The 27,525-nt window shown below is 38.7% G+C and overlaps 2 protein-coding genes across 2 annotated transcripts; both read left to right on the plus strand.

Annotated features, from left to right (window-relative positions):
• Positions 1–2,024: 2,024 nt before the first annotated feature.
• Positions 2,025–3,527, plus strand: si:ch211-153f2.3 (protein FAM167A). The gene is made up of 2 exons (XM_038277187.1): positions 2,025–2,453; positions 3,358–3,527. The coding sequence occupies exons 1-2, from the start codon at positions 2,229–2,231 to the stop codon at positions 3,478–3,480; spliced, it is 348 nt and encodes a 115-aa protein (XP_038133115.1). The 5' UTR covers positions 2,025–2,228; the 3' UTR covers positions 3,481–3,527.
• A 13,277-nt stretch (positions 3,528–16,804) lies between these two features.
• Positions 16,805–25,992, plus strand: slc30a8 (solute carrier family 30 member 8). Its single transcript, XM_038277080.1, has 9 exons — positions 16,805–17,213; positions 20,807–20,973; positions 21,764–21,910; positions 22,764–22,917; positions 23,007–23,176; positions 23,266–23,378; positions 24,943–25,048; positions 25,164–25,298; positions 25,497–25,992. The coding sequence occupies exons 1-9, from the start codon at positions 17,140–17,142 to the stop codon at positions 25,640–25,642; spliced, it is 1,212 nt and encodes a 403-aa protein (XP_038133008.1). The 5' UTR covers positions 16,805–17,139; the 3' UTR covers positions 25,643–25,992.
• The last annotated feature ends 1,533 nt before the right edge of the window (positions 25,993–27,525 follow it).

Consider the following 27,525-nt stretch of genomic DNA (forward strand, 5'->3'; position numbering starts at 1 on the left):
TTCTCTGGATTTTTTTTGGAAATGTGAAATAACCGCATATGAAGAATGCTCTTCCTGCTGCTTGATCTGGTAAATGTCATGATTTTAGGTTTACTTCTGATGCACATGCAAGAAATCAGAATGTTCCAGGGTTTAGAGAAGGATCTGCTATAAATGGGCAAATCAGGTGAGCAGAGTGATATGAAGTGTTTTCTGCTTGGTAGGAAGTTCAGAATAGGGTGAGGATAATTCAGGGTCCGCAGTGGTTGTATTAAGGTAATGGAGAAAAGAGCAGCAACATAATGTTTGCTGGAGACTGAGGTAAGAGGACAAAACTTAGAATTATGAATGAAAGGCCAGATGACTTACAGAGAACGTTGAGGTGTTAATTAATAAGCAACCAGCTCCTTCTACCCCTAATTTATGCTTCTGTGCAAACTATATTTATCAACATTTGCCATTTTAATTTGAGTTTTTAATAATTATGATATTTATGTATTAATTTGCATTGCTAAAATGCTGTACTTTGGAGAAAGTTAATGCGGAAGAAGAATCAATCCAAAAACTTGACTGAATAGAAAATTTGTATTGTGTGGAAGCTATAGTGTTTAACAGTGTGTTTTCTGTCTTTAAAGTTTTTAAAGTTTTTGTAGTTTTATTGACACGTTTATCATACACCTATTTTTCTTCAGCGTGTCTTTCCAGGGACATATGCAGATTATATCTGCTGCTGAACAGAACACAAAGCTGAGCATACAGAGAGATAAATTAATGTACAGTATTTGGGGCCCTTCTCTGAATGGTTAGAAACACAATTTTTGGGAATGGTCTAGTCAAAGTCTGGAATCAAATCTGATTGAAATGCTGTTGCCTGAACCTAATTTGCCTATTCACTGTTAAAAACTATCAATAACATCTTAAGTAAATCAGATACATCTTTACATCCGTTGTTAGCTTCATAGGTAACGTAAACTTTCACCCAAACTCTGGTTTGTGTTTTTTTCTTCCCATAATGAAATCAATCATCATTTGAAAAAGGGAAAAAAAAACATTTTTTTTTTTCATTTCTAAATTTATCTGGGTCTGGTATTAAAATGCGTTAATGTTCTAAGACTTTTAAAGGTTAAATTTTTGCTCACTGCTCTATATGAAAATCTCAGACCAAACAGCACCTAATAGAAACAATGAAGGAATAAAAGAGGCATAATTCGCTTTGAAAAGGAATGTTTCTCTTCATTTGCCACCTGAGGCTCAGTCATTGTCACTTTCAGCTCACTTGCTGCTGTCATTGTTGTCACGTGTCGCCCTGCTGCCTTGACCTTTAAAACTAACGACCCTACTCCCTCCAACATCTTCTCACGCTTCATAGAACTCAACACAAATAGAGCCATGGCTGTCGCCTTATGAGGCCTGACAAGCAACGCTGCTCCTCCATCTTTCACAATCGTCAATCTGTCTATGAACATCACTGTATGACTCACAAATAAAAGCTCTCCTCTTCATACCACATAACTTATTTCTTCTCAACATGTTCTCTTCCTGCTGCTGGACATTGGACCATTGTCTCATCTCTATGCAGAAGTCAGGAAGGGGAAAAAAGGCAGCTCTGTTGCCAGAAGCCATCCCACCGACTCAGAGGGGAATGGATTTAACTTCAGGACAAAAGGCCTGGTTATATTTCACCGCAGGACGGTCTTTGTGCCTCTGAATCAGCTAACACTGAGGCTGTGTTTGCTGCTTGCTCAACCTGTCCGTCTGCTATAATCTGACGAGCAGGTCTTATTTAGGGAGATGCAGCAAAAAGAAGTCCGTCGGGAGAGGCGAAGGTGGGGGTTGATTGATTTTCTGCAGACACACACAGGTTTACACAGGGGCTTTTTAGCTTAAAGAGAGCTCTATCACTGCACATTTCTCTCACCCGGGTCTGGATTTGCTGGGAAGGAAAAGGGTGGTGGTGGGGAGGGGGTGGCAGTGGTTGGAGGGGTCTTTTCACTTCTTTTTGGAGGCAACAATGGTCTTTGTTTGAGATCTTCCACCATTCTTATTAGAGCTACCAAATAGGAGGAGGAGGGAGGTGCAAGAAGAAGGCTGTTTCTCCATAGTAACAATGACAAAACAAGGCAGTTTAGCACTGGGAAGGCAAAGGGGGGACTGCTGTCAGACACACGCAAACTCCTGCAGGAGAGCTGAAGAACAGGATCAGGTTTTACTTTGTTAGAGAAAGTTTACTGAGAGGTACCAAGTCAGAGATGGACCGGGACAGTCACAGCGAGGACACGCTGTCCACCATGGTTCTGGAGAACGTTAAGAACAAACTAATCCATGCCTTTAGGGTGACCACAGAGTCCAGAGTCGATCCAGGAGAGTCTGACTGTGGCGACAGGTCGATGAGCATCAGGAGGAGTCGCCAGGCGAATGAGGAGCTGAGGCGGGCGCAGATAGATGGAGCTATAACCTGGTTGAGATCCGAACTGGTGAGATTTAACAATTTCATTCAGTTTGCAGATTTTACTTTGTCCTTTCCTGAAAGTTTCTGTAGAAATCATTTATTATGAATACATAATTTCAATAACTGCTTGAAAGGAGTTTCCCATATAATGATGCAGTTTTGTATTCATTATTTTACTCAACCCTGTAAATAATCATAAATTATCTAATTTACTTAATATATGTAATCCAAAATGTCACTGAATAATTTGTTAAAATAAGTACTTATTTGACTGGTTATTTAGATCTAATAGTGTTGAATACATTATATAAATAAAAAGTGTCATCATTATTAAGACTTTTTTTTTTTACTGATTTAGAAAAGATGTTAATTGAACAAATTATTTGGTCATAATCTAAACAGAAAATTCTGTTTCTAAATCTATATTAACATATTTATCCGGATTTCTTTTTACCATTTTAAAAAGATGTTCAATTTAAAGTTAATTTGCAAACATTGTAAAGTATTTGAATTAAATAAGAGCAAAAAATACAGTTGGAAAAAAGTACAAAAATACAATAAATTGTATTTATACACCTAGTTTTTGTATTTAATATATTTATCAAATACATTTAATGCACAGTTTTTAACCACTAAAATCACTTATATTTTTTTTTACTTTACTATTTTTCTATGAAGGTTATTTTTCATATTTTTTTGGCTCAGAACTATTTTGAAAATAGACTATCTCAATATGGTCCCATTTAAATAATTATTTGACATAAAACAAATACAACTATATTGCTGTTGCTTGCTGGTCTATAATATGTGCATTTTAGGTTTATTTTAATTATTGAACCTATGAATATGTAATTATCCACTTATAAATACATTTCAGAGTGACAGCTTTGGACCTGAATAAAATGTGATATTTCCCTGTGATCCTGTAGCTGGAAATGCGCACTCAGGACCTCCAGCTGGCTCAGACGCTGCTAGGGCTCAACTCAGAGATCCAAAGACTGAGGAGGGAGAGTTTTGGTGGGATGGAAGTGCAAGGGGACGATCAGCCATGAGCAGACCCCACAAGACTGCTTTTTATCTGAGAAGGACATAAAACTGAGGAAAGGAATCCATGAAGAGAGAAGAGAGAAGCACAGCTGTGAAACACTGAATACATTGTATAAAACAGAGTAGATCTGCTGCTTGGACACTAATTAAGTAAATAAAAAAACATTAAAGAAAAAAGCTTTGCACCTCTGCAGCCTTGTTCTATAGACAGCTATCTAGTTTCTGGAAAACACTTAAAGCAAATTATAATGAATGTAGCATTTAGGAACAATAAATAAATTATACAACATCATTGTCTCAGCATCTTTATTGAGCCAAGTAGTTAAATCAAAGGAGAAATTAAATGAATCCACTCCCTCCTTCTTTCCTCTTAAGACTATTTGGTTTATTCACCCTTTTCTATATGTGCTACTTGCATTTTAACAGATTATTATACATTAATTCTGGGACAGGACCAATAAAGGTCTCATGGAAGGTCTTTGTTGGAGAGAGCCATTCTAAACCTATTTAAACCTTTTGTCACCTTAGCAATTAAATTAGATGTAATTTATTAGGAAAGCTATCATAAATCAATACAGAGTAACAAGGAATTGCAAAGTAGAGGCAAAATGATGCCTGGTTTTCAACATTTAAATCTGACATGTAAAGCTAAGACCTGTGGTTGGTCAGTTTAACATGCATAAAAAGGGAAGAATCAGTGCAAAACAGCTTTGCAAGGAGTTTTAGTAATAATGTTTTACAGTGTTACAATCTTTATCTATGTAGAAAGTATGTTTGGGATTAGCTCAGAACATTTGTTTAGATAAAAACAACAATTTATAATAGAAATGTATTTCAGATATTTTGTATTATTTTTATATTCAGATTCCTTTTAATGCAAATGTACTTTAACACACCTGGAAGAGATTAGAATGTAATAATAATTAGCAAGAAAACCTTTTTAGCAAATGTAAACATGCACAGGCACCATGAATAACCAGTCCTCACCATTAGTACATAGAAAAATACTCTTTTATGTTGCTGATACCCTCCACCCCGTGTCGGATCGCAGAAGGACAAGCAACATCAAAGACTCAGCATAGACATCTCAAATAATCTAAAATATAAATTGATTATAATATTATGGGAGGAAGAAACCCGAAGAGAATTCCGCACGCAGACCAAACTTTGATTTAAACTCAGGACCTTCTTGTTGAAAGGAATAGTGCTTACATCTGTACATAACTGAACGCTTAGAGCTGAGTGTCTCCTTGCTGGAGCACACCTGACATATAAATACATGATTAACAGGCTCAATGGCTGTTAAGGAGGTTTCACAGTAATCTGATAAATGACTCTGATCTGTGCTGAAACAGAGACACATCAAAAACATGAAGGATAGGGTGCTTAAGGACTAAGGTTTGAAACCACTGCTTTAAAGTACCAATAAAAAGATTGTCCAAAGATGATGCTGGGATGTATTTGTGTAAGCAGATCTGCAAAGCAGCACAGAGGAATTTTCCCTAAAGATCTGAATAATAATAGAAAGGTTCTACAGGTCTGGTCACAAATTTACATACATGTTAGGATTTTTGTCTATATTTTCAGCTTTTTAAGATGCAATCAGATGCTTTAGTAAGTTTTAAAACATTAGATTATTTTGAAGTCAAAAGCTAGGATTTATTGTAGATTTTGTATTAAGCATTATACATTTAACCCATATACCGTTTTTTGTTGGCATAAATTTCGCCTGATGTTTGATCACTCATCATATTATAAAGTGATGGAACTGATTCAGATTTGTTCCATTTCTTGCCATGTACCCTGCTTTTAGGTATAGTCCATAAATCATTTTATTAAGGCCATTTCTGAAAAATATTGTTAGCCTACAGCAGGTATCTCCAAGTCCACTCCTCTAGAGGTCATGTCCTGCAACTTTTAGATGCATTTTTAAACAGGCATCCTTCAGCTCTGCAGAGGCCCTCTTATGTAGCTGATTCAATTCAGGTGTGTGGGTGAAGCAATCTACCTGGCGGGTGCAGAATGGTAGCCCTTTAAGATGTTACTTAGGCACCTTGGTTTACAGTCTCTATTCCAAACAGATTTGATGTGTTTTATGGTTATTGCTATGTTGGATGACCCAATTGTGCTCAGTTTTTACCTACTAAGCTGTGTATTGAAAATGAAGTTTATTATTTGCCAGACCCTCAGCATGACCGTGCCCCTACTGTACCATAACCTCATAGAATGTTCTTAAGTCACAGGAAAACCTCTCAAAAGTTAACATGACTTATACAACAATGGTAATAATCAGTAAACATCTGATCCAAGGTCCACATGATTTATTTTTCTTTTATTCTGTTTTACAGCCTTGGATGTGAGATAAATAAAATTTTCATTGAGGGTGTATAGTTAAAAGTATCCCAACAAATCTACCCTATATTTTTTTATGAAATACAACAAAACTGTACACATGTTTCAAACATTACAATTTCTTCCAAACTTTGAATCTCTAAGGTACAGAGCTTCTCCTGTGGAGCTTCTTTCCAGCTGTGCTACCTAAGTGAAAGGTCTGAGGCATCTTCCAACAGAGATAGTTGGTGTCAAATCTGCTGATTCCTTCCTCATTGTCAGAATCCCAACAGCTGCCCTCTTCTTCCTCCTCTTCTGTATCCTCCTCCTCAGACAGCTCCTGTTTTAGCTCCTGGATCCCCGAATGAAGGTGCATAAGCTGCCGGATCAGAGCTTGGTCCTGGGAACGCATCTCCATCTGCACACAGAGGAGAAACATTCCTAGATTGGAACTGTTGACAAAAAAAAAAAAAGATAAATGTCTGAAAATGTCTTTTTTCAGAAACTGGACTTGTTCACAATAGAACCAAAGATTTTCAATTTGCTCCATTTGAGCCATTTCTCTATTCAAATGTAAATTGTCACTTCTTTTTATAAGAGGGCGTCCAATTAAAGCCACTGTAAAATACGATTTTCAGAGTTTCCCAAATTCAAGTTTGCTTGAAAGAATTCAGGAATGTCTTGAACAAAAAGGTGGAGGACCGATCTGCATTTCTTTTCTGTGTTAATTACAGCTCCAGTCAAAAACTCTGTGCTCTGGCTGAAAGATGCTGGTCTTATTGCCTTTGTCAGAACTTGAATGAATTAGAGATAAAACATGAACTTTCCTTGTGGCGACGAGGGGGGGCTGGAGGGTTCCACCTCATTATGCCAAATGCTCGTTCCTTTCAGACACTGTGTTGGACACTTTCACTGTGTATGTGTGTTTGTAAGAAGGAAGGAGTTCATTGAGTATAAAGACTCAATCTGGAGGCTTCTTTGTTTTCTCCATAGTTCTTTCACTTGAAAAGAAAATTAAGACATGGATTCATAGTTCAGATGTGCTGCAGGGATCCAGTAAAAGAAATGTCTAAAACATATTGGATTCAAAACTTAAATGTTTTCCTCCCTCTATTAGAGGTAATCAAATTGTATTTGATGGTTAAGTTTAAAGTCTCTTACATCTTTAAAATGCTTTCTTTATTAATGGCAAGAATGTCAACAGCAAATCAAACTCCATTTGCCCATCTAACACATGCAAAAGAAATGACAAGAAAATTGCCTTTGCATGACGTTATGCTGTAAGCTGCTATTGCCAAAGTCACACAAGTATGTCCTGTTTTTTATGGAAGAGTAACAAGATGGTTGGTTTGGTTTAAAAAAAAGCAGCTCACAAGGGATCCATGCAAAATACAATAGACAAACTGAAAATATGTTAAATTCACTGTATGATATATATTGGACTAACAACCTGAAAACACGTTTCCACAGTAAAGCATGGCGGTAGTAGCAACATGATGTGTTGACTTGGTTGATGTTTTTACTAGTCACTAGAGTTACAAATTTGATGACTTGATTATATTAGAAAACAGTTTCAGCTCGGCAAATTCATTTTGACCTCATTTGGACTTGGGCCTCATCACGTTTAATCACTTGCTCTAATTACAGGTAAAATTTAACCAAAAATTTAGTAGTTAAATATTGATCCGTAAAGCATGTCTCCTTATGTCATTAATGTTTCACAGATACACATTACGGTCTGTTAATGACTTAAACTTTTAATAGCATGACTTAGCCTTATAAGCAACACCTTTTGCACAGTAGATTAACCAGTTATTGATGGCAATCGAAACTGGATGCTAACAGTTACAAAACATTTTTAAAAAGAAGAACCCGTGCAGAAGATTTACTCAACCTTTCAGGGCAATACTTATTTGCTTCATCTTGTGGTTTAGAAGTCAGACTTATATAAGGCTTACCAGCTCCATTCGCAGCCAGGCCAGTGCACTCCCTATGTCCAATCTGCTGCTTTCTCTTCCAGCTGTGCATATCCCTCTGTGGTAAGCGTGGCTCTGAGCATCTCTGCATGAACTCGCTTCTGATTGATTATTAAAGGCTGAAGTCTTGCAGGAGAAGTCCCGCAGTCTGGTCAGGACCACTTCCATCATCTAAGTTGGGTGAGATCCTCAGTTTTTCCCAATATTTCTCCTCTGGAGTGTCTTGTTGAAGACAGGCTGTTCACAGCTTTATCCGATCTCTCTGCTCCTCTTTCCTTTAAGGCTTCTTCGTTCCCCCATCCCCTCTGTTGTCTTCATCTTTTCTCTCTCTCTTTAAAATGTGATCCCTTCAAGTTTTCTTTTTGGCAAAAATAGCTTAATGTCGTCACCGGATAAGCAAATGTGATTGAGCCGGCCTGACGTCAGTTCATTGTCCAGCTGTCTGACCTGCAGTTGTTTACCACCTCTATAAGATGCACACGCTCAGTAATGATCAGGAGAGGACAGGGAGGAGGTTGGTGGTTGCTCTGACGACAGCTCTTGTGTGTCTTTGAAAAGACAAGGGCTTCATTGAGCTCCTGTCTCTTGTTTTATGTGTAAAATCTAAAGAACAGCGAGAACAGCCATGTGTAACTAACTGTTCCCATGCCATCTTCCTCCCTCCCTGCAGCCCTTGGCAACCCACAGCTCGTCTGTTCAGAGATACTTTGGAAACCTAACACAAACTCTTTCTTCGAGAGTACAAACCAAAATAGGCACTTCAGAGTTATTTTTAGAAAGATTCAGCTTTAAGAGTGAGAAAAAAGAGCATCTGAACTTTCTTTAAATAGATTTTTAAAAAGATCCCATTGTATATCTAATTCTGCATTTAATAGGTCTGAGGAACTCTGACGTGATTGTATTCAGCTGCGGTGAATACTGGCAGCAGAGAAAGTTGTTCTTGCAAAAAAAAGCTGGTAAACCTATTTCTGTTTCTGTCCCATGATGGTTCAGCAGGAATGACATGACATCTTTTTCCCACGTTCTTTCTGATTGAAACGTTTTCATAATATTGCATATTTAGATTTTTTTTCTTTCAATTTTGTTGAAATAAATAAAAATAAAACTGAGTAAAATATGTTGACCAAAGGGAGAGAGATCCAGAATTTACACCCAACATCAGTGTCATGATCTTGACACCATAGGCTGGGTTTTACCTCTTTTTCTCTTATCTGATTTGTTCCGCCCTGTGCTCATTATCTCTTATTAGATCCACCTGTTCCTGCTGCTATTTATACCTCTGTTTCCCAGCCATTGGTGCCAGGTTATTCCAGCTCCTATCGAGGCTAATTCTAGCATTCCTGTTTGTGTCATGATTCATGTTCTGCCTGTTTCTGACCTGTTTCTACCCCTAGACTTCCGAGTCTTAGCCGCCCCTGTTTGCTCTGTTTGCCTGTCCTTTGTTTCTCGACTGTTACCTGGATTCTGCCTGTTGTCGACCTCGGACCTGTCTTCTGACCACGGCTTGGATTATCCTCCTGGTCTTCTGCATGCTCTAGCTGCTGCAAGACGCGGCACCTCTTCTCTCCTGGATCTCTGGCCCCGGCTCACTAAGGAGTTCTGCTCCTCTGGACAACACTCCTTCTTCTGGGCACAAACTGAACTCTGCCAGAGTTTCCAATGAGCCAGCTGCAGGAGACGAGCATCCACACGCTATGTTGAATAAGCACCTTTTTAAATATATCACGATTTGTCTTGTCTGAATTCTGAATCCTGTGTTCTGAGCCTTCTGACAATCAGCTAAGGAAATCTATTGATTATGGCTCGAAATCTTGGTGTAATGATGGACTTAGACCTGAACGCTCAGAGGCACATAATGGCAATTACTAAGTAATTTTATCACCTGAAGAACATTTCAAGGATTAAAGGATTAATGCCCAAGCAGGAAAGACTCATTCATGCATTTATCTTTAGTAGAATTCATGACTGCAACAGAGTCTTTATAGATTTGCCTAAAAAGTCCATCAGACAGCTGCAGCTGATCCAAAACGCTGCTGCCCGTGTTCTCACTAGAACTAAGAAAGTAGAGCACTTCATCCCTGTAGCTCAGAGAATAGACTTTAAAATCCTTCTGTTAGTCTATAAATCACTGAATGGATCACCACTTAAATACATAACAGATTTGTTATTATTGTATCCACCTCCCAGACCACTCAGGTCTTCTAGTTCCAGGCTACTCTGCAGACCCAGAACTAGAACCAAACATGGACAAGCAGCATTTAGTTCTTGGGCTCCACTTATCCACTGTAGAAGAGCTTTAGAACCGCCATTGACTTTTAAAATTAAACTGTTTACTAAAAAATCGTTAGTTGAAATTTGTGGTACAAAATGTTGTATTTGCTTTACTACCTGCTTTTATCGCATGTTTATCTTTATTTGCTTTTATTCTGCTTTTATTGTGCTTATATTTTTCGTTTCATTAATGTAAAGCACTTTGAAGTAACTTTGTACTGAACTGTGTTATATATAAATAAACTTTCCTTGCCTTAATACAGTACAGTATTTTATTTTCTTAACTCTGTTACTTATTCTGTTATTTTTATACACTTTTTTAAGGTTCACCTTTGTGTGTTATAATCTTGCTGCTGTAACACCACAGTTGTGGGACGATAAAGAGATTTTCTATTCTATTCTTTTCTATTCCTGATGCTATTCCTGATATTTTGAATTGAAAAAAGCTTCCTGGATGGGAAGCAAAACATCTTTAAACTTCGAGAAAAAGTCCAGTGGATTGTTTTTAACTTTTTTTTTTGGAATTATATTCTATTCTAACTAAACGGATGACTTTCACTGTGAATAACTGTATCTGACTATGGTCAATTATTTCAGAAAGTTTATTATTTTGGATTCCTTACATTCAAGGATCAAACCCATTAGTTAATCAATGGCAAGAACTAAAGTTGGTTTCAGTTGCTGAAAATTGCCTTTCCTCCAATCTGACTTAAATGGAGAAATTTAACAAAGACAAAAAAAGGCAACTCATCAACGTTTTAGCTCCAGAGATGCAAAGCTGATACCCTGAACGACTTGCAGCTCACCGTCCTGAAAAGTGGCTCTAATGTATTTATTCTAAAATCACAGCATACATATATATTTTTTAAATTTATTCATTATGTTATGTTGGGATGTCACATAAAATCCAAGTGTTAACTGATTTTTGGTACAGTCATTATTTTAAAGCACGCCACATAATGGTCATAGCCACATTCTGCTGCTGATGTTATGACAAACATTTCTTTCAATTATTAAATAGGCCTATACCCATTTTCAGGAGAGAGCACCTTTGTATTGGACATAATTCAGTGTCGCCACCCTGTGTTCATTTTGGGAACAAACTTCAGTTGGGAAGCCACACTTTTACAATTGGTTAATTTTTTTTTTTAATTGGGTAAATTATTGCAAATCCATCAAGTTCAAAACTGATCTAATAACTTGAAGGTATGTATATTCAGTGAATGTTTTGATATATTTTTTTTTTTCATTAACAAAGCAAACAAAATAAAAACCTACACCAAAAAGTTAACAGCCAAAAAGGGTATATTTGACTGTGACCTGTGCTAAAGATGAAGTAATAAATATATTTATAATGATGATAGGTGCTGGAACAAACATAGCAACTGACAGGTCCTTTAGACCCATTTCATTTTTCTCTATGCAATTCTATTTAAATAGTTGTTTTAAAATCAAGGTGATAGCTTCAGTAGAATGGAGATACGATCAGTTTTTATCTGCTGTTATGTTGAATCAAATTTAAAAAATAAAAATCTTAGTTGTTACAGCTGAATTTGTCAGTTTTACTTATGTTCTTCTTATGATTAAATTAAAACTGGTAATTTTCATTTAAAATAAATCAAAATATGTAATATTCCTGAATTAGGAATGTACATTGACTCGATATTCCAAAGAATATCTTTACTTTTATCTTACAGTAGATATTTATTCAGCACCTGAATATTTAATTTACATTTTTCTTATAATATATGATTTTTTTCTTCCAGTGAAATAAAATTAAATATTCAATATACAACTTTTTTATTGGAAGAACATAAAATATTAATGAAACTAAATGACCCGGAAACTTCGCTTCATTCAGTGCAAAGCCACAAGTGGCTCTTTGGTTCTGCAGCTCTCTCAATATATTTCAAGAGATAGACTATTGGCCTGCGTTTGCTTGTACTGCCATAAAAACCTGCTAGACCCACTGGTGGTTCTGGACACGGGCTAACAGGGAGCAGCTCACCTGTACAGCTGTTGCTGGCCTCCGGTATGGCCCCCGCACTGAAAGCATATACTGTAGAAATTGAAATATAAGTAATTTTTTCTTGTAAGCTATGTGTTGTCCCCTGATTTGAGCAAGTAAATTAGAAAATGTACTAATTGAATAATATGTTTTATGTAAAAAAAAAAAGCCTAACTCCATTATCTTCTTCTAAGTGGATGATACGTAATTATCTTATTTTAAGATTAAATACAATTTTTCTTCCTTTCAAAGATCATCTTATTTATCTGCTCTATTTAAAGACAATTGCACTTATTTTAAGAAGTTTACTTTTTTGTATTGTCTGCACTGTAAAAAGTGTCCATATAACCAAGTCTCACAATCTTAGATCATAGCTGTCAAGTTTTGGCTCGGAAACTACTGTATTATCCTCCTTCCTGCCATATCAGCACTTTCCCGTAAATATCCTGTATTATTGTATGATAAAATTACATATAATTATGAAAAAAAATCATCTCCCTCTCCAGTCGGAGCTGTCGCTAGCTTTTTGTAGTTTGCAACTGGTTAAATTTTGTTTTAGATTTCTTTGCACATGTCTTGAAATATAATGGATACTGCAACTTTACTGGGGTTGTCTCACAGCTCGAAGTGGATGTTGTAAAATTTCCAGAATTTACAAATCCAAATATTTACAGGTATGTCTTGGATCTAGTCAAAAAGTATTTTGGAGTAAATAAAAGTAGTTACAGCCCACCGCTGTTTGTGGATCACTTTTTATACTTTTTTAAATTGGGTTCTTAATTTTTATGGAGGACCAACTCTACCATATCTAAAAATAAATAAATACTCAATAAATAAATAAGCATTCCATTAATTGCCCCCCAAAAATGCAATAAACAAATAAATGTAGGTAGAAATTAAATCATACACCGTCTATCTCCTGGAGGGGGGGTGGAGTGTGCCGGACACCCCCTCTTGGTACTCCCAGTTTTAATTGCATCTGAGAGCAACACGCAACAACACCACATTCGAGCGGGCGCAGTGAGGATCGGGGTCTTCTCACACCCCTGTTCTCCGGCTGCCGCCTGGAGTCTGGGGCCTGGAGGAAGAGCGGGCCACCTGGTCCGTGGTTTTGGCTGGGGCTGGCTGCGGGGCCTAGGTGGCCTGCTGGTGGCGGGGCTGTCACCTCTGCTCTCCCCAAAGAAGGTTGGATGGAGGGGCATGAAGTGCCTGGTTGAAGGTTTTTTTTTTTTTTTTTTTTTTTTTTTTTTTTTTGTTCTTTTCGGGGGGGGGGGGGGCGGTTCTGGTTGGGTGGCCGGCGCGGGATGGGTGGGCCCCGGGGGGGGCTCTTGCGGGGGGTGGTCCGGTCCGTGTGCGGGGTGGGGGGCCGGGCTTGAAGCAGGAAAGAGATGGGTTGGTGTGGCGGTGTCGCCGCTCCCCTCCCCTCACATCCGGATTTTAGGTTCACTTATGGGGACATCCGATAGTCCCGGGACCGACCACCGGTGTCACCGGGTTTTTGGTCCTGGTATTATTGGATGTGAGTGTTATGTGTGAATGTGTGTCTGCGTTGTTATTTTCTTTATTTATTATTATTATTATTATTTTATTCAATTTTTTTTTTTTTTTTTTTTTTTTTTTTCCTGTGGTACGAGTGGGGGCACTAGGGAGGGAAGGCATGATTGAGATGGTGTGTTTTTTTTTTTTTTTTTTTTTTTTTTTTTTTTTTTTTTTTTCTTTCCCAGGTTGGGGTCTCAACCGCACCCTCTCCCAAATACATTCTCAAGTCTCCGCTAAGTGCGGAGCCCATTCCCCCCGTCCTGCTCTCCCTCCGCTGGCTGGCGTCGGGGCTCACCGGTGCACTGGTGGAGCTGGGGGTGGATGCCCGGGGGACTGCTGGCTCATTCCTGGCGGCCTCTCCACTGGCCCCGGCCGGGGCTTTGCTGGGGCTCCTGTCTGGGGGTGGGGTGCCCTTGGGGCCTCGGATCCCTGGGGCCTGGGACTGGATCCGCTTCGGGGTGGGGCTGGGTGTTGTTCGGGGATTTTCGGGGTCGGTGCCGGTGCCTTCGCTACGATGCCGGTTCCTGGGCGGTGTTTCTTTCCTATGCCGGTTCTGTGGTATCGGTTCGGGGAGGGGGGGAGCTGCGCGGCATGGTGGGGTGCGGGTCTTGGGTCCTGTTTTGGGCTCCGGTTTTTCCGCTCGCACTTCTCCTCTTGCCTATTTATTTTAATTGTAATTATTAATTAATTTATTTATTTACCTATTTATTTATTTATTTTTTATTTATTTTTTTTTTTTTCTCTTCCTCGGTGGGGGGGAGCGGTTGCGGGCGGGTCGGTGTCTGGTGTCCGCTGTCGCATTGTGGGGGCCCCTTTTTTTTTTTTTTTTTTTTTTTTTTTTTCTCTTTTTTTCTTTGGGGGGTTTGGCATGTCTGTTTTCTCGGGGGCAGGCGGGCCTGCTGGGTGGGGGTCCTGCTGGTGGCGCGCCGCTGGTGTGTGGGGGTCCGGGCGGCTCCGGCGGGGGTAGTGTTGGGGGGCCGGTCTGGGCGGGCTGGCTGCGCTGGCTGGGTATTCGGGTGGGTTTTCCCTCCTGGAGGCATGGCGGGGCTGCTCTGTTCCCGCTGATCGCGGCGGGTGGGGCTGCGGGGCGGGTGGGGGCCTGGGGTGGCTATGACCGGCGCGTGGTGGGGGGCCGGGGCGGCGGAGCTGCTCTGGCCGCGTGTCGGGGCCTGGTGCGGGCTGCGGGGGGGTGGCGGACGTGGCTGGGCTGCTTTGGCATCGTCCGGTGGGGGGGCGGCGCGGTTCGCTCCGCTCTGGCTTTGTGCTGCCCCTCGGGCTGCTGGGGGGGGTGGTTGCGCCGGCTGCGGTCTGCTCCTCTTGCGGTTTTGCGCCGGGCGGCTTTTCTGCTCTCGGGCTGATTCTGTGCGCGGTGTGTTTCGTTGCGCGCTGTTGGAATCGGTCTTGGTGGGGTGGGGCTGCGCTTTTGGCCGGGGGGGCGTTTTGGGGGGGGTCCCGCGGCGCTCGTGGCTGGTTCGCGGCGGATGCGCATGGGCCCCGGCGGGGGGGGGGGCCGTCTTTGTGTTTTCCTGGGTGGTGCGGTCGCGGTGGGTGTTGCGGCCGGTCGCCGGGGCTGGGTGCGGGGGGGCGGGGCGTGTTTCGGTGCTCTGTGGGGCTGGGGCGTTTCGGTCGGCGCCGTGGGGGGGCTGGTGTTCGGCGCCCGGCCCTACTTCGGGGTGGCCGGCTGCCGGCGGGGCCCGCGGACTCGTCCCCGCGGCTCCCCGGGGCGCCGGCATGGCGGTGGCTGGGGGGCTTCCTCGTGGCTGTCTCTCCTCCTGCCTTGGTGGGGTCTGATTTCCGGGGCTGGCCCCGCCTTGGTGCCTTCGCTTCTGGGGTCCCCTTGGGCGCCTGGGGCTTTGGGTCTCCCGGCGCTGGACTCAGTGCTCTGGGGGGTGTGCCTCTCCGGCTCTCCACAACCACTATTGAGCATTTTTTTCTATGGTTAAAACTTTACATGCACAAGTTCACCCTCACAAACAACTACAGGTGCTAGGCTTCAGGTACTTAGAGATTCACTTCCAAACAGAAACCCCACATTCATATCTTCAGGTAACACAGAGTACATGTCAGACTTAATAATATTACTTTAGTGATAGTTTCAAGGTGTTTGCTTTATTGTATATCTCGTACCATGTTTTTTGGTTGTGCTGTTCTTTTTTCTTTTTTTTTTTTTTTTTTTTTTTTTTTTCTCCATCTCATTACAGGTGTTGAAGCAGACTGAAAATGTTTTGTCATTGTCTCCTTCCTATCTCCTCTTTCTTTCATCTTTTGTCCTGTTTTTTTCTTTTTCCTTGTTCTTCTGTTTTTCTGCTCTACTTACATTGCAGTGTCCATATGAACTGTAAAACTCCCTGCATAATTATAATAAAGCAATTTATATACATGAAACAAGTGGAGCGGTATGGCAATTGCGATACCGCTACACTTGTGAAAGTAAAATCTGTTGGGCTCCTTTTGGCATCAAGACAATTATTCTTATTGCCACCTTGCTGGACAGGACACTGTAAAAAAAAAAAAAAAAAAAAAAAAATTAAATCATACAGTGGGACATAAATGTATGTATCTCTTTTAATTAGCTTCTTTATTTATTTGCCTTTATAATAATTACCTTATTTAGTTAGTGTCCGTTATAATCTTCAACTTTATTTATTTATTACTTTTTTAAAGATTTTTTTAAGTTGCATTATATAATATTTTTGTCTGTTTTATTCTGGCTTTGTATTTTTTTACCCTCTTTATTTCTTCAACGCTATTTATTTCTGCCTGGTTTTCCCATTTCTGTCTGCATTTCTGCCTTATTATGCAAATGAGGAGGGCCGTGTCCTAGGGTTTTACTATATTTTGGGGGACAATTAATTGAAAATTTATTTATTTGAGTATTTATTTCTTTTTAAATATGGCAAAGTTGGTCCTCCATAATTTTTATTCTGTCCCCTAATAAAAAGCAGGGACCCCACCCTGACTCACCTGGTACAATTGGTCTAGAACCGATACTGGTCATAAAATTTTTATTTTATTTATTTTTTAAGAACTGTTAATATGATCTCCATAAAAACAGATAATATTCAGTAAACTGGGAAATCCAAAGATAAACCATGTGATCCTGCACGAGGAATGAGCGCACACGGTACTTCCAGCTGATTGTGTAATCACCAGGGGTCTGCTGCTGCACTGTGGGAGGTTCCCTGTGGACTTTAATGAGTCAGTGGCAGTTTCTGCTCCGTGCAATAATGAACCACAGCTGAGCTTTTTAAGAAAGAGTAGTTTTAGTTGCCCAAGTCTTCCGCTCTTCTTGCAATGCGCTTGTAACTTCTCCTCCAAATGTTTAACCGCCACCTCCTTCCACCCCCCGGCTGATCTCCATTTCAGACGGGTTTTAGTTTGCACACGGCAGCGTTGGCTATTTGCACCCATTATGTTGTAGGATGGGTGCAAATGTTTGCAACAAGAGGTCCTTAGAGACTGAAGAGACAGCAGAGCTTTAAGTAGAGAAGAACGGATCTCAACTTTTTCATTTTATGCTGTAAATTATTCCTCCAGTGATGTCCAAAAGCAGTGATCCAGAGAGACTTCATCTGCTGGCAGATCAGAGCAGGTCCTACACCATCCCAGGAAGGTAAGGCAAACTTTTATAGTGAAAATCTGATTTTTTTTTTTGTCTTTTTTTTTTTTTTTTTTTTAAGAGAGAAGCTTTAAACATGAGTCATTATTTAATTTTTTTTACATTTTCTGTTATGTTGTGGTCACTATAGGCCCTACTTCTGTTATCTATTATCTTCCACACGGGACTGATGTGGGATCTGTGTGCAAACCTGCATTTCATTAGTCAGAAGTGGCTTAAAGTAAACCTATTTTTATTTTATTTTTTTGATAAAATTTGCATTAATGCAAACAAAAATCATTTATTTAGATAATTGTAAAAGCTCTTGGTTTGATTTTCTTGGACTCCTAAAGGAAAATCTAATCTAAACCTCAATGTTTTTTTTTCTATTTTTAACAATGGGAAAAAAAGGTGTCTATGTATGTTCGAAATTACAAAAGCTGCAATATCCTGTTTGTATTGGTTAATCCACATCCCTATATTTTAACTGAAACCAACATGATTGAAGAAAACAAACAAAGCTTCACCAGGAGTTAAATGGATTTAAACTTTTGTTTTTACATCAATCTCCTGCTCTGCTTTATTGAGTTGTTGCTGTTTGACTTTGAGGCAAATTCTGCTTAGACATTTTATTTAAATTTTCTCATATGCACAAAGATATAAAAGTGGTGCTACAGTAGGAACTAAGAAAATCTTTGTGGGCTTCTTAGAGTTACATCCTGACCTTCATAGATCAGATCAGCTTGTCCATTATATTCAATAGATGCTCAATTGGATAAGATCTGGATGATTTTTAGAAAAAGTCTCCGAACGATTATGGCTTTGTGGCATGGTGCATTATGATTCTGAAGGAGGCCACATCTACCAGGAAATACAGTTTACCAGGTACCAGAGAATCCTTAGATTGGTACCTGTTAGAGTAACATCTGCATGGATGGCCAGTCCCAAGGTTTACAAGAAGAGCCTTCCTTAAGGCTTTGCTTCTTAGTGTATCCTGACAAGCAAAATAATGGAAAGGGAATTAATTGATCAGAGCAGGTCATCTACTCCTACTGCCCTGTGGTTCCAAAGGTATATGCACAGCTTATAATTAGTGTTGTGCCGATGCCATTTTTTGGCCCCGATACCTGGCTGTGCGGTATTGGCTGATACCATCTGTTTTTCTAAGTTGATGTGTGTGTGAGTACATATGAAGAACTGCATAGTACTTGAATGTAAAATAATTGCCATCGTGGCTTTATCAAGCTGCTGCATACCTTTCTGAAGCAGGAAAAAGACTAATACAAAGTGAATCCAGTAGAACTTTTTATTGACTACCTTGAATGGGTGACAATAGTAGAATAAACTTTTGGCTCTCAAAATGGTATCGGTGCCCTTTTTGTTGGTACTCGCAGATACCGATACCATCATTTTAGTGCAGGATCAGGCTCCATACTGGTATTGATGCAACATTACTTATAATGATACCTTTTGATCACAACCAAGATTATTTCTTCAGTATTTTGAGCTACAGTAGCCCGTAGCATAGAACTCTAGATGCTAATCTCTTGCTGAATACTTTTTAAATTCAATATCAGCATTAAATGGTCTTTGGTATGAACCTAATGACAAATATTTGGTCATATTTGTCAAATTTACAAAATTTCTGCATATCTATCATATGGGAGGACATCCGTTGGACACATTATCTTGAGCTGACCTTATAGGAATCCTCTCATATTCAGTTTTGGACAAAAACTGAAGTGTTTCAGATTTTTTGATGAAAAAATTAGTTTAGTTAAAGCAAATATCAAAAATGGTTTTCACACTATTTGTTACCCTTGATGATATAGGCTGAAATACAGGCAAAACATTTAATGTGTCTCAATAGTAAAAATTAGGAAAAGAACAACATTGTAGATGTCGTTCAGTCTAGAAAGGATTACAAAGCCATTTCTAGGACTTTAAGACTCTAGCTAACTACTCGGAGAGCTGTTATCCTGGCGTAGGGGGAACGGGGAACAGTGCTGAGATTTCCCAGGAAAAAACTCCGGTTGAAAATAATAATAATACAAAGACTTGTCTCACATTTTTTCCATTTTTCTGATCCTCAATGATGATGACCCTTCTAGTATGGCTCAATAACCATGTATATTGTTGCAAAACTAACAAACTACTTCAGTCCATCATGGTGGTGGTAGCTTTAAGGTTGGGAATGCTTTGTTGCTTCAGGGTTTGAACAAATTGCTGAGGAGAAAATGTGAATAAAAGCTGCTATTAAATAACAGGATAGTAATCCAAAATGCCCCAGCAAGATTAACTCTGAATGGCTTGGAAACAACGAATGAAGATGTCGAGTTGTCCCAATCATACTCTTAAATTAAATTTGATCAAGATGCTTTGTTGTGACTTTAAATAGGCTGCTAATAGTCAAAACCTTGCCACGGGACTGAAAGTAATGCAAAATAATTTTTGAAATCCAGGGTTTGCTCAATGGTCTTTACTCACTGGGTGCATCCAGTCCTTCATCAACTCATACACACACACACACACACACACACACACACACACACACACACACACACACACACACACACACACACACACACACACACACACACACACACACACACACACACACACACACACACTTCCAAATAAATAAATTCAACAACCATTAAATAAAGAAAAGCTTATTTTATTTTACTGATTATAACTTTGATATGAACATGACCATCCCCTTTATCACATCCTTTTTGTTTCATCCCCTGTTGATCTTGTCACCTATTTAGAGAGGGAAAAAAAACACGTTTAACAGCTAAAGGCTAAATAATCTACTGGACTATTAACCAGCTAAACAAAAGTGTTTATTATAATGTAATGTAATGATTGGCGCTGAGCGAGATGATATGGTAGAGGTTGAGTGTGGAGCTCTAGAGTTAGCTCCAGGTGGGGAAATAAAGTGACAGTTTGGGTGGAGTCCGGGGTGATTGGTGACATCAGGGAGATAGATCTGTAGTTAGATAAAATTTAATCTGTGGGGGAAGTTCTTATTTCATTAACTTAATCAGAATATCACAAAGGGCCCACTTCAATAGTTTTTTTCGTGTGTGCTAAGTGGATTTTCTTTCCAAATGAAATGAAAACAAAAGCAGAACCGTTCAGTGGGTCGTCTTAAAGGCTCTATCAGAATCAACTTTATTGGCCAAAAGCGTTGAAGTTTGTTGACTTCAGTTTCCATCACTCACATCATTACTTTGGTTAACAATGAAAAAAAAAATAACTTAAGAAGAAAAGGGGATAAACAACTGCATGTACAAGCATCCATACAGTCAGATTCTAACTGATGTGATATTGCCAGTTTGCTTATTTGTTTAGAGCAGAGTAGACGAGAACTCTGGCTTTTGGGTGTTCTAGTGTTTACAAGAGAGCCAGCCTGGGGACTCAACTGTTTTTTGTGGCAGCTCGTCTTTGGAAAGAACAACCTGCAATTCGCTCATATCTAATTCCTTCTTTAGCCTTTTATATACGAGTCCTCATTGCTTTTTAATGGGTATAAAAGTATTAACACACATTTTTATCTACTGTAGTTTTACATAGTTAATTGAATTATATTTTACCATGCATAGTGTGTCTGACCTTGACCGATGGCAGAGAGATGGCTCTGGAGAGGCCAAGCATTGCCACGACAACAGCCACGCTCAGGAGGACAGAGAAAAGGAGAAAAAAGGTGCCAGGAGGAGGTTATACGTCGTTTCTGTCATTTGCCTGCTCTTTATGATAGGAGAGGTTGTCGGTAAGTGTTTTTTTTTTTTTTACAGATTTGTAAGCTCCATTATAAATCTTATATCTAATTAATTATTTGATGGATTTTGAGTGTCTAAATCGTCTTTTGAATGTACTGGTCACTGTCTACATCATCTAGGGCTGAAACAATTAATCAGATTAATCAATCACTGAAATAATAATCAACTAATCGTTGAGTGGAGTGTAGAGACTCTAAAATATGGCTTTAGCTGACAGAGTTAACAAATTAGAACATTAATTATCAACATTGAAAGGAAAAATATGTGAATATTTTGCATATAAGATAAAAATCTTGTCAATATGCTCTATCCAGGACTCCTCAATTGGAAAAGTTTTAGTTTAATTTCGCAAAAAATCTTCAAGAAACTTGTTGCTATGCGAATATGAAACGATTACAGTAATCAAAAAAATAATTGAGAGAATAAGAGAATTAAAATGGAAACTAAAACATTTGTAGCTGATGTCCCTTTTCTCTTAGTAAGACTTTTAAAGGTTGTTGGAAATAATCATGAAAAAGTTAGATGACTCCTTTTGTTGTGCTAAGTTTTAAAAAGACGAAAACAGTTCCTGTTTCTTTTGACTTACTACTATTTATATATCTTTAACTTATTTATACATATTTTTTATGTCTACCAGGAAAAATTCCTATTTTTTTGTCCACTGACATACATTTCTTCATGGATAAGTTGTTATGCATAATAAAATCTTAGCTTTGCAAAAACATGGGTGTTTATGTGGACAGACCCAGAACAGCTGTTTCATTTTTTTATTTCTTGCAGGCGGTTATTTGGCGGGAAGCCTGGCTGTGATGACGGATGCTGCTCACCTCCTGACCGACCTAACCAGCTTTGTCATTAGCTTGTTTTCTCTCTGGCTTTCATCGAAACCTGCCACACAAAAGCTCAGCTACGGCTGGCATCGCGCAGGTACAGAACCTCAGGACGTGGGATGGCATCTCTTGACCGATGTCCCACTAGTTTTGGTTGTAAATTATCATTTAGACTTAGACTAATTTTATTGTCATTTTGTAGACACAGAGTGTATTAAAAAAGAAATTTCATTTTTTACAGCTTCAATGACATTTCCATTTCTTAAAGTGCAGCAATGATCGAATGTAAGCTGTCTGGGAGAAAAAACATGGTGCAAAAAAATTCATTGATATGGAACATTATATTAATTCGATAAACCCCATTTGAAAATTGGGGAAATACATTTTTATGTGACTAGCAGTCCATTTTTTTTTTTTTTTTTTTTTTTTTTTTTATTCTCTACAGTAGAGCTGGTTGGTAAATGTGTGTCGCTGTTCTACCAGTGATGGGCTGTTGGCCTTTTCGATCTGCAAGTATAAGTAGACGCAGAATGGAGAGTTAATTTATTGGTTTCATGTAGTGAAATAACCTGATTTTTTTATTTTATTTGGCATCCTACAATAAGCTAATTTTAGCTGCTGCCACAGCTCTAGATCCAATTTCAGGACAAAATCAATTCCTGCCAATTTATTCTCTAACAACCAAATCCTTGTTATGTTTGAAGAAAGTTCCTTTACACTCTTATCATAATAAAACACCTCTAAAAAATGCGTAGGTTTGGATAAAGGCAATCTACATACCTCTGAAACATGATGGTATTTTTCATCTCTTCTGAAATGTAACTAATACTTGGAATAAGATAAAGTTCTTAACCATGTGATCTGGAGTGCTTTTCACTTCATCTTTGACTGCAGTTTACTTCCTATTACATTTTCTCATAATTTATGACATGATGTGCTCCTCTGTACAGAAATCTTGGGTGCCGTGCTGTCAGTTTTTACCATCTGGCTGGTCACAGGAGTTTTGGTTTATCTTGCTGTAGAGCGCATCGTCAACGATCACTACACCATCGAGGGCCACATCATGCTAATTACCTCAGGCTGTGCGGTGGTCGCCAACATTATGTAAGATTATATTATGTATGCAAATGTCTTCTATAACCGTGTTCTATGAGGTTGGAGCTGCTTGGAACGAGTCCTTATATCCCCCACAGAATGGCATTAACTCTTCACCAGTCGGGTCACGGCCACAGCCATGGTGGACTCTCTTCACATGGCCACGGACACAGTCACAGCACCAAGAGTGAAAAAAAAAGGATTTATTTGTCAAACGGCATCCATTCCAATGATCGCATTGACATGGAGGGAAATCATGCAGATTCTGGTACGATCATTTATGCACTAAAATGGCTTTTTTGATCGTGTATGCTGTAATTTAAGTCTGCATCATTATCTTATTTTGTTACTTGTTAGGCCAAAGGGCTCAGCAGGCAAATGCAAGTGTGCGAGCAGCTTTTGTGCATGTGATGGGAGACCTTCTCCAAAGTGTTAGCGTGCTTGTCAGCGCCATCATCATCTTCTTCAAGGTAAGAAATCGTATTTGGAGTTGGCGTTTAAAGCCAAACTGGGCATTAAGGTATTTGTTTTCTCTAAAATGACAAAACATGGAGATCTAACATTTATATAATCAAATTCAAGTGGTAGAAACTGCAGTTATAAATGTTTATTGTTTTATTTACACATTTAACTTGGCGAACATTAAGAGGCCTGGAGACCACTTTCATTCATGGAACCATTTTCAATTTATTCTATTCCATCGAGTGCCTTGCTTTTCCCTGTGTGAGGCACCGATCCATAATAGAACAGGGTTTTTATTTTATTTTAGTTTTTTTATGGATAAAGGAACTTATGAACATGAAGAAACTTTACTCTTCAGATTTTCTGGTTCTGTTTAGGGCTGATCATTGTGGGCTTTACTTTCCTTCTCTCAGCATAATAGTTATTAGGGGCACTAAAAATAATGGTGAAAAACATAAATGTATTGTTGGAAAGATGTGAACATTATCGATCAACAGCACTTAAAATGTTTAAAATTAATTATTGCTGTTTTAAGGAAAATGTGGGTTTAATATTGGGTGGTGGGGTTGAAATGCGAGCCGTTCTGTAGGTTTTTTTTTTTTTTTTAAATAACTTTGTGTACCATATTTTGGTGCATTGAAAATAACTAATTTTCACCATGTATGGGTAGGATTTAAAATGTCTGTTTGGGAAAGAAATTGCAATGCCCAGGGTGCCCCCTGGTGGCCATATAATTATTAGCCTGGTTAATCAGAAAGTTTCATTTGTCCAGCATGCTGAGGTAAGTGAAGCATCTTTATTATATATGATTAACTATACAGGCCTGGTGGAACACTATATGTTTCTGTTTAATCTGTTTTAATTTTGCTTTTATTTACTGTGTACATGACATGAGAAGGTATAGTGCTCACAGACATTTGCAACATATCGTGAATTATTTGTGACAGCAGTATCAAATTAATATGCTCCCCTAAAAGCAACAAAGCGGTGACATTAAAGCAACACATTTTTCCATTGTCGTTTGTCTCAATGGGTCTTTTTAGATGCAATGCAGATGTTAATGTGATGTTTTTATTTTTTTGGTTTATTTTTAGGCTTAACATTTTTGTTTTAATCTTTAGAAAACTGGAGAACTCCTTATCAAAACAGCTTTTAAAGATTGCATGATAATCTTGTCCCTTGCAATAACATTTTGTGTTAAATGTATTCTGAGAGGGTTAAAAAAAACAAAATAAGTATGTTTAAAATTGCTGTTGGTCTTTTACAAAAGAGGTGCAATAAGTCCGGCACCTTGACATGAATTAAATTTTCACTAATTTCTTGGTTGAGTAAGCCTGTCCCAAAGCGAAGGTTCTAACCAAATTATCTCTGCATTAGATTAGTTTCCTTCTAAGTAACAGAGCAGATTCTCCATATTGATCTTAACAGCTGCCCTTTAAAGGATCTCCCTGGGAGGATTTGCTTTCCTGCATGGGAAGCAGATTTTACAGTCTGTCAGAAGAAATTTAATGTTTATTTAATTACCCAAATAGTATGTTATGTTATGCTTATGTTCTTGCATTTTTTTTTCAGCCAGAATATAAAATAGCAGACCCTATCTGCACCTTCTTGTTCTCCATTTTGGTCTTATGCACCACCTTCACCATCATGAGGGACATCCTGCTTGTTCTAATGGAGGGTGAGGCAGCAAATAATGGATATTTTGACAGACATTTTTTATATTTTTTTGTAGATTTAGATTATTTCTCAGCTTTGTCCTCATCAGTTTTACTTTCTTCTCAACGTTGTTACAGGTACCCCGTCAGGGGTGAGGTACAGTGAGGTGCGTGACCGCTTGTTAGCCGTAAATGGAGTCATCGCTGTCCACAACCTTCATATCTGGGCCCTCACCATGAATCAGGCAGTGCTCTCTGCACACATAGCTATAGGTGAGGAAAATTGTTGTTTCATATTTAAATCAGTGGGTGAAGTTGCACAACCTTTGGTCTAAGTGCTGATTTTACATGCATATCATGCAAGATTAACCATATTTTTTTTTTTAAGCATTAATTGAAGCTTAATGTTTCTTTAGATCTCAATGCACATTTCAGTTGTACAGAGAATGACTGTGTTACTCTTTGTCCTAGACGATTCTGTTGATGCCCAGACTGTCCTGAGAGAAATGACCCAGGCCTGTTTCTCTTCCTTCAACTTCCACTCCATTACAATTCAAATGGAGCGGCAGGCTGACCTGAAGCCTGGATGCACACTTTGTGAAAATCCTAAAAAGTAGAAACCTGATTCAATCTCTTGCTGCTAGACGTGGCCATCTGGGGGCCCTGAAGGGCTTTCTTTCACTGCAGCATCCCTAAGAAACGCGTTACTGTATTTTAGATGCTCTTTGTGCTCCATCCTAGAAGTGTTACATGTCAATGATGATGGTACATGTGTAAAGGGCTCTTAGGAATATATATCTTTTGACAAGTGAAAAATTACATGAAACTCTAATTTGTGCTTTTTCTCACCTGATTATTTCTATATTTTAATTTTGAGTTTCCTTTATAACTTAAAGTGATTCTTAAATATTTATTTTCAGCATTTGTGTTTTGAGTCATTGCAAATAAATACATTTAAACCTCTGAATATAAAGGAAATATGACTGATCTTATTTGTGTTTGCTGTTCTGTTGGCAGGATTAAGGAAAGTACGCTTGACTTTCAGCAGCTGCTTGCTGTAAGCAGATTTTACTACAGCAGCATATCTGGGTTTTTCGTTGCTTATTTAACTGTCTGTCACTAAAGTTTTGTGTTACCTGATTTCAACACAGTTGATGCAAACAATAAACACAGCAAATATTTGACAGTTTGGTTAGTAAAAAAAAAAAAGATACATTTTCTTCATTTCAAAACCTAAAAATACCAATAAATGACAACAGATTTCCTATAGCAGATATTAAACTACGGTAAATAAGTTGTGCTTTATTAAGTCGTGTCAAATTTGAGGACCACTTTTACATGGCTGGATTCAGGCTGAAATGGCTCTTTGGATTTTAAAAGGTTGCAGACCTCTGCCCTAAACCAACAGACCAGCCAAGGAAAGCATGAATTCAAGAAGCAGAAAAGAAGAGCATGGTAATATCTGTAGAGTTTTGCAGCTCTGGTGGTTCAATCTGTTGACATTTGGAGTTCTCTGCAAGCCACATAGCTCAGTTCAAGTTAAACTTTTTGGACTAAATGGGAAAAAGTGACTGGATGCAGCTAAACACTACTGATAGAAACCCTGTTAGAGACTGCAATGCTGGTGAACAATTGCCTTTCAGCATGAATATGAAGCCAATGGAGAATGGTTTAGATCAAAAAGTAAACATTAGGATAGACTTGGTCTGCCATGGTAACCTGGTGGAATCGCTGGAAATGTTCTTTTCACAAGGAACAACTCTCCATCCAAACTTGCTGAGCTTGAGCAGTTGTGCAAATAAGAACTACAAAACCTCTGTTTAATTGTACAAAGCTGGTAGAAACGTACACTAAAGGATGCTAGTTCTACAAAATACTAACCAAATGGGGTGCATATAAATTTACAACACACTTTAAAGTTTTTTGGTTGAAGAATTTGATAATCTTATATAACTACATCACCAGCCACACTCTGAAGTATGTGCTATCAGTCTAATCACATAAAATATTTGTAACGTCAACCAAATTTTGTGGCTACAATCTTACAAAACTGGAACAGAAATACTTTTGCAAGGTATGGTATGTACAGGAAGAAGATCCTAAAAAGTAGTTGGCAAGATTGTGCAAAGAGGAAGCGATTAAACCATAACTGGTGTTCCTCCAATGTAACAATAATGAACTGTTTCAAGTATTTAAGGTCCGATTTCCTGCCAACCTACTAACCATAACTGGCTCACCTTTGTCTGTCACTAATTTAAATTAAAAAAAACACAGCCCCTCCGCCATTAAATCCCTTACATCACATTATGCTTGATAATGCTACCTAATTTACCTAAGTTACAATCCTGTAAATGATGAATCCTAAATTGACTTTATAGGTAATTTTATTACGGTGATTCTAAAATTTAAAGTACGATAAATGCCCTTCTGCATCCGTCCACAATCATTATACCCCCACTAACTAAATATTCATGTGTTGCAGTTGTTTGAAGTGAATTTG

Source organism: Cyprinodon tularosa, unplaced genomic scaffold (genome assembly GCF_016077235.1).
Source record: "Cyprinodon tularosa strain WSP-4 unplaced genomic scaffold, ASM1607723v1 ctg13, whole genome shotgun sequence".
Classification (NCBI taxonomy): Eukaryota; Metazoa; Chordata; class Actinopteri; order Cyprinodontiformes; family Cyprinodontidae; genus Cyprinodon; species Cyprinodon tularosa.